At 42.9% G+C, this 9,929-nt stretch overlaps 2 protein-coding genes across 7 annotated transcripts in view; one reads left to right on the forward strand and one right to left on the reverse strand.

Annotated features, from left to right (window-relative positions):
- LOC105564910 (synaptotagmin-10-like) overlaps positions 1-4,331 on the forward strand; it is a 40,140-nt gene extending 35,809 nt beyond the window's left edge. The window contains exons 8-10 of the mRNA XM_012017678.1: positions 351-522; positions 600-800; positions 1,884-4,331. Coding sequence (XP_011873068.1) covers positions 351-522; positions 600-800; positions 1,884-1,887 — 377 coding nt within the window. The 3' untranslated portion in view covers positions 1,888-4,331. The remainder of the gene's footprint in view (positions 1-350; positions 523-599; positions 801-1,883) is intronic.
- Positions 4,332-4,446: 115 nt separating this feature from the next.
- The window catches only part of LOC105564914 (neurobeachin), a 210,193-nt gene continuing 204,710 nt past the window's right edge, over positions 4,447-9,929 (reverse strand). For all 6 annotated transcript variants that reach the window (XM_012017688.1, XM_012017687.1, XM_012017685.1 and 3 more), the window contains 3 exons: positions 9,660-9,856; positions 9,431-9,582; positions 4,447-9,294 (listed from right to left, as the gene is read on the reverse strand). In XM_012017688.1, the coding sequence (XP_011873078.1) occupies positions 9,204-9,294; positions 9,431-9,582; positions 9,660-9,856 (440 nt within the window). In that variant the 3' untranslated portion in view covers positions 4,447-9,203. The remainder of the gene's footprint in view (positions 9,295-9,430; positions 9,583-9,659; positions 9,857-9,929) is intronic.

Here is a 9,929-nt window from a genome sequence, read left to right on the forward strand (position 1 = left end):
GTTAACGAGTAATTAATTATTAAAAATCGTTGCCTTAGACCGGCCTACCGCCCAATTCGAGCGCGTGGCGAGATGTGCGCATAGCAATATCGATCGCCGGGCGGTCACATCTTGCCACGCGCTCGAATTGGGCGGTAGGCCGGCCTAAGACGATTTTTAATAATTAATTACTCGTTAACTATTACGAAAATTGCAAAATGGTACAGGACTTTTCCGTTCATTTCGATCCGTTCTACCTTCTCAAAAATTTTGTCGGATATGGAAAGACTCACCCTGTATAATTACTGCCATTATTATCTTTACTATATTATTATCTGTAATTGACCGAATATGTTTCATTCCCTCATTAGATCCCTATGTGAAAGTCTACTTGCTGTGCCAAGGCAAAAGAATAAAGAAGAAAAAGACAACGGTGAAGAAGAACACTCTTTACCCCATCTACAACGAGGCGCTCGTTTTTGACGTTCCCGCGGACAACATTGAGGACGTCAGTCTTATAGTGAAAGTAATTGATTACGACAGGTAGGGGGCGGTCTTTCGGTTGATTGTGCAAATTTTTTTCTTCTACTACATTAAGAAATTCGATATGCACACGCTAGAATCGGATCGAATGAGTTGATGGGCTGCACCGCGATTGGATCGAGCTTCATTGGAATTGGCCGCGATCACTGGTTAGAGATGCTAGATAATCCAAGAAAACCGGTGGCGCAATGGTATCCGTTAATGGAGACTGTATCCGGCCATATTCCGGCCGTAGATTCGGAGCCGCTCCCAGTAAGCCTGAGCTGCTTGAACGGCAGGTGGGTTCAATTGCTTGACGCGGACTTTGTGATAATTTGTGATTAAGGGGGCATAGGACTCTTTCGGCTGTAAAATGTATGTCTTTTTCATGATTATTTTTGGAAAAGATATATAAGCTATAAAAATCGGGCTTTTTAATAAATAAATATACATCTTTTTGACTATTATTTACAATTTTATATTTTTAAATTTATTGAAAAATACTCTGTCAACCGTCTCTCGCTTTAGACCATGCAGCGTTTTGCGGTACCAGAGATATCTCCGAGTTGGATTATCTGAGACAAAAAATTCAAGAAAGACCTTAAAGTATACTAAAAATTGTAGTCCCTATCGGATGGAATTTAAAAACTTTTTATTTTTAACAAAATGGCGGACTTTTAAACGTAAAACATCGATTTTCGGCAACATTTCTTACTTTCTTTCTGGGAAAAAAATATATAAAATCAAAGAATCGAAAAAAGCATCCGATAGGGACTAGAGAATTTTATAAGCTTTCATTAAAAAAAACAAGTAAATCGGTTGATCCGTCCTTGAGTTATTCATGGTACCGATTTTGAAAGTGCAGTTTCGAGAAAATCGCGTTTAAAGTTTTGCAACAAGGCTACAGACAGCTGTGCACAAAGCCGTTTAAAGTGCTGTAACTTCCAAACTATTTCGAATTTCAAAAAACGGCTTTGGGGTAACATTATTAAGACATTAGCATTCAAAGCATTAAGCATTCAAAATATGCAAAAAAAGAATTTCCCGATTTTTTGAAGCCAAAAGAGTCCTATGCCCCCTTAATTAGAGATTACCCTTGCGGACAAAACACTTTGAGTGTTAACACTGAAAACTCGAGTGTTTTTGCCGTAAGGGTAGAATAGTCCACACCAGCAGTCCACTAATAGTCTAGAAGACTAAAAACTCGCACGGTAAAATGATGGAAATTCAATAAACAGGGGCAAATAATATTGGGCGATGAGAGCGAGACGCTTAGCTATAGCGTAATTATTTTCCCTTGTTTAAAACTGAAGAGTTTCATTCATTGCTTCATTGAAAATTCAGCATTGTTATCGGCGCTTCTGACGAAACTCGCATTGCAGATGAAGACAAAAGGCGGAAGGTGAACACTGCAGAAGCTCGGAAATATTGTCGGACGTCGGCTTGGACATCGTCTCCTTCTGTCGTCATTTAATGCACATCGCTTGACTGACTTAAGTACAACCTCTGTCTCGAAGGAAGGCCGGAAGGCGAACTCTGTGCTTTGCAATCTTACCTCGTGCAGCAGGCATGAAATAATAAACGATCCGGCGTAAACGAAAAGAACCGATCACTTGCGAAACATAGATATGTTGCTCAATTCCGACGGTCCGGTGGCGATCGCGACGGAAACGAGATAAATTTGCGCTGCTTTGTCTTTCGAGCTGCCGCTCGCGGATAGTGCGGGCTGGTCCCGCACCGTTTCAAACGCAGGTTGTTGTATTTACAGTATCCCTCGTAGAGTCTCCTCTTATCACACGTGATGTTGAGCATGACGGTAGCTTAAATGTTCTAGATTAACGCGTGAGGTCGGATAAAGTAAGTTTTTATAGAAGACGCACACGTGAGCGTGAGGAGTAATAAGGCCTTATCCTCGATAAAGATCAGACAGACGAATGCAGGCGAGACGGATTATATTAGCGGCAGAGTACAATTGAATAACGGTAGATGTCTAAGGTAGTACAAATAGCGTTGGATCTGTGCAGTCGTTTATTATTTCACGCTCGCTACCACTTCTGCGCAAATGTTCTATTAACGTGATATATGTTTAAACATAATGCTCGATGCAAACGGGCACTGTTTGTGATAATGTATCCGAACACATACGCATACTGACACACATATACGTACAAGTAACACACGTGGTCCAGACACCACGTATATCAGTAGCTGCTCCGTACACGTAATGTACGTTTGCAACTGACGCGACTACTCGATTGTGAACTTGATAATAATATAATATACGTCGTGTAAGTTAATTATATCAGATAGGAAGAAAGGGCGGACGCAGTGCAGTCCTTTTATAATTTAATAAATTATGGGATATGTATATTATTTACGTGTATGCGTTTAAGAGTATAATCGAAACGATATTCTGGAAATAACACGGGATTTTAGTATAGATGAGTTTTCGGTGGGGGAAAACCGTTTAATTATTCGGCGAGTCGTGCATTTGGCCAAACCTGTGAATATCTTTGATAAGTCTGTGTGATTTTTGCTTTACTGACATATTTCTAAGAACATTTATCCAGTTTACACGGAATGTATGGAGAGAATTTGAGTACCGGAGAAATATGGGCGTTTCTGGAAAATGGATGAGAAACCAGATATCCTCGAATACGTTATAAGAGATATAGCGGCGAAGTATTGTTATTAATTGTATCAACGTTTTCTTTTTATTTCCCATTAAATTCTTTCTGCGACCTCAAGTCCCCCAAGCCCTTGTCAGTCGCGCGAGGAAGTGGCAATTACGCCGCAAAAGTATAACATAATCTACATATACTTAGAATTATATTACACAATCCGTAGATAATCGAGTATATAATATCAAAGCTGAGGTGATATAACACGAGTGACATTTTGATTAGCGAGAAAAATGTGCCAAAAAAAACACACACAAAGTAACTACGTAGCCAGAGGTAGTGTTACATTAATAATAGTAATGTTCTTAACCACATACATGCTTAATGTAGAATCTTCAGCGCTTCGTAGTGATCCCTAGATTAGCCTCCCATTTCGAATCCATATACTTCGACTATATACCTTTTTTCACCTACAAGTCGTAAGAGATATCTTTCTAGATCTTGGTGAGTTTTTCATTTATTCCGTTGTTCCAGCAATGCCCATAGGAAAAAAAAAACTACCGTATTTTTCGTACAAGTGGGACATTCTACCACAGGACTGAGCTTTCTCAAATAACTTCATGTAATAAGTGGAACAATCGCTCCATATTGAGAGTAGTATTTAAACGTGCCCGAGGAGCCCGTACTTATACAACAATGCGACGCAAAATGACCTCTCGATTCCATTGAGTATCGCCGCAAAATTATTCAAATTGATCCAGAATGCCAAAGTAAGCTTCCAGGCTTTATTACGTGTGTGAAAAATTTAAACGTTTCTTTCCATCTACCTCGTACACTGAGTCGCAGATTCAGGAACGATAAAATATCGGCTTTGAGATGTAAACGGACTGCGTACGGGATTACAGAATATGAATATATATAGATCTTGTGTGTGCACATCCATGAGCAGGGCAAGCATGCAAATGGAATGTTAAGAATTACGCTGGTAACGTAATCGGCATAAGTCGAAGGATGAGTACTTTGTTTAATACCTACTCCGATTATGAGCGCGATCGTACGTAATTAATTTATGGGCAAGTAACAATAATATCGGTATGGACGATGTGTATACTTTTCTAACGAGTACATATCTACATTGTATATTTGAGCACACCCAGAGTGCTCCCTGTTATGATCGTGAATAACATAAATAAATCGATAAACAAGGAAGATTATGACGTTTCAATTTCATCCACTTACTCAATTTCGATAGATTTTGTAACGTCACCTCAACGCACATCGAGCTTATATCGATCCAAGCTATAAAGAAAAGAAAAAGATTGTCTGCAACATCAAATGTACTTTTCATTTATTTGACTACTTATCTTTACAGATTATTCTACCTTACGCTAGGATACAACTTTCCCATTATGTTACCTCTAATCGAACATTACAATACTTCTAAGTATAAAATAAGCGATAGAGCTTATATATACTGGTATGTAGCAACGACTTAAGTACTTTTCTACCTAGTAGTACTCTCCTTAAAAGTGGCGGGAATTAATCTGTACCGCGTATCTCCTCTGTTAACGACGAGGTGCCCGTGATTACGGTTTGGCTTCGCCGGAAATCGATACGAGACAAGTGTCGAGACCCTTTCGACGGTGCGCCCGATCATCCTACGTCCACCGATCGAGCGTCGAATCGTCACGGACGCGCTTTCGCAAACCGCCGGCAAAACAATTAGGCCACTAACTACAATCTGTTCGCGAAACACAATCATTTGGTCATATTCTCTCTCTCTCTCTTTCGTGCACGCGCGTTTTCAATTCATGAAATGACAAACACGTTCACCAAAGACGCCCGCGGCGGTGGAAGGCTCGATCCTAACGAGACGTAATCACGGCGATCCGTAAATTGGAAGAGCTCAAGCGTGATCCACGCACGAAGTCAGACCGGGTCGCGTCGGATCGAGGTAAGAAAAAAAAAACCGAGTCGGTGCTTATAAAACATTGGTGCAAACGATGCTCGACGAGCCCCCTTGAGTCCGCGCGATCGAGGCTGCTCCAACTTTACGGCTACGCGTGTATATTGACTTTCGTACGCGATGTAAAAGAAAAAACCTGATCGTACGCGCACCGGCGAAAGCTTTCGGCCGGCCACGACTCTCTTGTAAGCATCGAGACGTCGATTTCGTCGAGCTTTTCTGCTGCAGTTTACGCTGACGCTCCTCCCCTCCGGGGTCGCTCTTAAATGTAACTTCGAGAGACTTTAAACCAGATTTTTAAGTAGATAAACGTGTGCCTAATAAGTAAGCGCTTGAGTGTTATATCCGCGTGTTTTGCAGCGTTGTTCCTCCCCTGTCTCGCTTATAAACAGGCGCATCGATTTAATCTAGAGATGTAAGTACTTTTCTACGGGCAGCTCGCGGCGCATGAATGAACCGGATAAAACTTTACACAGTTCCCATCACGCTCCACTTCCTCGTAATCGTAATGTCGATCAGTAAAATTATTACTTAACACGCAAACATTAAGGGCCTTATCCGACGAATATACAAATCTATATAGGTAGCCGTCAATATTAAGTACGTTAATGTAGCCACAATCGTATAATAATAAGAATATTAATAATAATGACGACAATAAATCGTAATAATAATATAGGCAAACTCTTGTAGCGTTGTACTTAGCGTTATTTAAAATAGTAGCAATATTTTTTTTTGTGTACTGAATGTTCGAGTACGGACAGAAATCGATCTGAGTTAACTTCCTTTATGTATATTAGCAATATGGAGGGAATTCACTAACAACTTGCTTAAGAGTGCAGCACATTCTCACACATCTATAAACAAATATAAAAACTCTTCTCTTACGCGACCTCTCGTCACCCCGACGCACTCTCATCCATTACGCTGCCTTCGTGCTTATTGAATAATTGCGAAAATCCGTGCCGAACGCACGTCACATGCTCGCTAACGCCACGCGTCGTCGGGACAATCCCCGTTGTCTCGCAATTCAACTACTTCTCCTTTAATTTGACCGTTTTATGAACAAGGTGCGACTTTCCAATTTTTACCTCCCTCCCTCACAGCTCTAGATAGATAAGTAAACGCAATTATAAATCGGCTAAAAGCAGGAAATGCGGATGGAATGTCGCGTGCCTCTCGCTCTTTACCTCCCCCGTTTTCCCTGTGGTTTTTAGCGAAAATAAAGTGCATCGACAGTGCGCCTATACATCGAGTACACACGTAAACGCTTACACGCGTGACAGAGGTTTACTTCCGCACGTAAGAAAATTAGCGATACTGTTGAAAGCACCCAGACACAACCCACAACCTTCGGCACATCTCACCGGTGTCGTCCCGCCCTTCGTCCGCATTCCGTCTCTCCCATTCACACCCTCATTCTCCCGCGCGAAAGAAACGACGAACGATCATGCAGAAGCACGCCCATAACGAGTGGCAATACACCATTATTAACACGTTGCACACGTAACGTTCTCCTATACATTGAAAAATTGTACGATCACCGACGAACGATTTGCGAGGCTCGCCCGCCGATCGTTCCCGGCTGCGCAGCGAGAGTATCTCGACATTACGACGGTGATCCCGCAAGCCCAAGTTGATCGCTAGAACGGCACTTGTGCCGTTACTTTATACAACTACAGTAAACAGTACGGCATATCGTTTTAAGTGTATCGATACCTAAATGCTGAGGACCGCGGGTGATTCACGACGGCGTTTCGACGGTAATTCTTGACTAGAACACGTATCGAGGCGCAGGGAAATCTATTCCTTGCCATCGTGCCCAGCACTGAACGAGCGCTAATCAATAAAATGGTGTAAAGGTAAAAAATTTCGATGCTCGACAACATGAAAAACTTATGAAAATTATTACGGATGTGCGCTTTAAAGACTACGGGAACTACCCCTCGCGTTGATATTCCGGAGTTTCTTCGAAATCACTCTATTCAGGTACCCCGGTAACTAACAATGTACTTTACTAGAATTGAAAATTTCGTTCGTCCCGTTTCGGACAAAGCAAATGACAATTCGTCCAAATGCAAATTGTATAACGATGCATCGCAAAATCACAGCATCCTCGGAAATCATCGTGACGGCCAACTGAGAAACTCGCGGGGAAATGAACTGTATTTCTATTCCCCCGCGATCCTTTCGCGTTCTCTCGTCCCCGCGCCCTTGCACCTCCCGTCATCCTTTCGAAGATTTTGCGACAACTGCCGTGGCAACCTCGGAGAAATACATCTATCATCGTCGACTACGAAGCAACGACAACGAAACTCCCCGACCCCTCTGTGTCTCGTTAGTTAGATTAAGTAATTATTTGTTTACGCATAATTAAAACCAAGCTGCGACGACAATACACTACGTCCGGAATACGTACGAACAACTGAAGGCTATACTTTATGCGGCGTCCTGCGTTTTACGACTAGTTCGTGGAATACACAGGGCTCAGAATGACAGTACTCTGTAGTGACGCTACAAGACTATCACATGTTCTACGATGACGTACGAACAGAAAATCAAGCTAGTAATTCTATCGCTTATATATGAGTTATCAAGCATCTTCTTCCCCAATCGTTGTTGGATGTTAAAGTGTATGTCTGCTTTGTTTTCTCTTTTATCTTCATTCTCTCGCTTTCACATTTCACTCATTCTCTCCCTCTCTCTCTCTCCCTCCTTTTTCTCTCTCGTATATCCTACTCTATCGTCACTCGGGGACACTCTAGAGATCACCGGCGACGCATTCACACACAGACGCGATCCTCGACAAGTCGCGGAATGTTAAGGATGAATTCGGGATGTTACTTTAGCCTAAATAACTTGCTTTGCTGATTAGTATACGTCGCGTGCGAAAATACTAAGAAATATCCTCGCAAAAGTTAAGCTGGACGGCTTTGATAAAAATTAGGATCTCTTTCGAAGGACGCGAACATTAGGGTGTAGAAAGTGTTGCGGCGGTGGCGGCGGGGGTTCGGGGGCTGATACCGCGGCCGGGAGAATGATTGGCGATGCGTGTTCTCCCCCGCGAAACATCTACCGGGGCTACCGGCACCAAAAGTGACATACGCAAGTGCGTTCGTGTAGTCCGAACTGAACGTACAAGGTGCTTGGCCAAAAAGTTCGACGTGAGCGACATTAATACGTTTGAGAAGAATACAAATGCAAACCTCTCGCGATAATACACGCCTCTCGTCTCCTCGCCCTGCCCCCCCCCCCCTTCTAATATGCGGAATCAAGCGCGCGGTGTATGCACGTGTGTATGTATATATGTATAACGTGAAGAATTACATATCCGTATTTACAATTGGACATTTAAACGCTAGAGTGTGGCGCGGGCCAAATCCACGTGCAGTTCCAGGCATTAAAAATAACGTGTGTTCAGCTCCGCCGTCTCGTTGACGCGGTTTCCTCCTTCGCGTCGTCCTTTTATTTTATAATCCCCCCCCCCCCGGTATAGCGTACCTCCTTCTCTCCGCGCCGCGCGAGAAGAAATCGCGCAAACCCTCGCGAACGTAAATAGATCCGAGTTTTGCGTTAATTGACTAGCGTTTCGAGCGGTAGCTTTCGCCTTTTCATAAGCTTGCGACGTGGTTTGACGTCCACTCGGCAATAGTACGTGGGATAAACGGCCGGAACTCTGATTGCACCTCGCCATCCGTATATCATACTCCGCTCGACCTCCTCCCCCTCACGGAAGCACTGCACGCAGCCACGAAAGCGAGTTTATTGCTAAACGTTAAAATACGCAGTGCACCACGTTCGTTTTCATTGCCGCTCATTACATCTAATCCGAAACGACCGATAGAATATTATTTTGCATACCATAAATTGCGGCAAATCTAAGGAAAGTCCGCCGAGAAGCTGGACCGTACAAGTAATATATGCTTTTCCCCCTAGTACATTCATGAATGACAGACTCGTGAATGAACTCCACGGGAAATCGAACAAACGAAGCGACATTTGTCCGAGAAATACATGTAAATTCGAAATTGTCGTACTATTTGGACAGTTAAGTGCAGGAGTTCGTCTTATGGAGTGCGCCTTGTGCCTTCTTAGGCAAAGAGGAAGTCGTAATTTCAGTAACGCTGCTGGAACTCGTGATGCCATCTGTTAAAGTCGATGTGGAATATCACAATGGACCCGTTTGCCAGACCAGCTAGAAGAAACCTGCATAAAACACAAAATATATTTATACCCTTTATAGTATAGAATCATACGAGTTTAAAGTGAACTCCTGAAACTATGAGAGCGTTGCATCAGCGTGTAAAAGTTCTAAGAAAACACATATGTCGACTTGACTCACTTTTGATCATGAGCGAGTGCGAGGGAACGCACGCTGCTTTCGCATGCAGGGAATGCATAAAGTAGAGCAAGGTTGAAAGTTCGCCAAACTTCTACGATACCCTTATCGCCCCCGGTCATCAGGTATTCGCCGTCTCTGCTCAGTAGTAAGCACTGGAAATAAATAGTGATGTCCCGAGTAAGATTGGATATAAATTATCGAAAAATTAAGTACCAAGCGCGGAAATTACCTGTAAATTATCATTGTGAGACTCGTGACGAAGACGTTTTCCGTTTATGGTGAAGGCTGCTATGTGTCCACGTTCGTAATTTACCACGATGACGCCCTCGCGCGACATAGCGATGTTCTCGGGGGACGAAAACCCGCTCGGGGCTTCGAGCGATCTCAGGAGGTCGCCGAAAGTGGTATGAACGAGCACTGGACCGTCTGCATCGAATTATTCGCAATATTAAAAGTCAGTCAAACTATTTCGAGATCAGACGTTATGAATTGCATGTAT

The sequence above is a fragment of the Vollenhovia emeryi genome, unplaced genomic scaffold (assembly GCF_000949405.1).
Source record: "Vollenhovia emeryi isolate VEMERY1.0 unplaced genomic scaffold, V.emery_V1.0 DF939158.1, whole genome shotgun sequence".
Classification (NCBI taxonomy): domain Eukaryota; kingdom Metazoa; phylum Arthropoda; class Insecta; order Hymenoptera; family Formicidae; genus Vollenhovia; species Vollenhovia emeryi.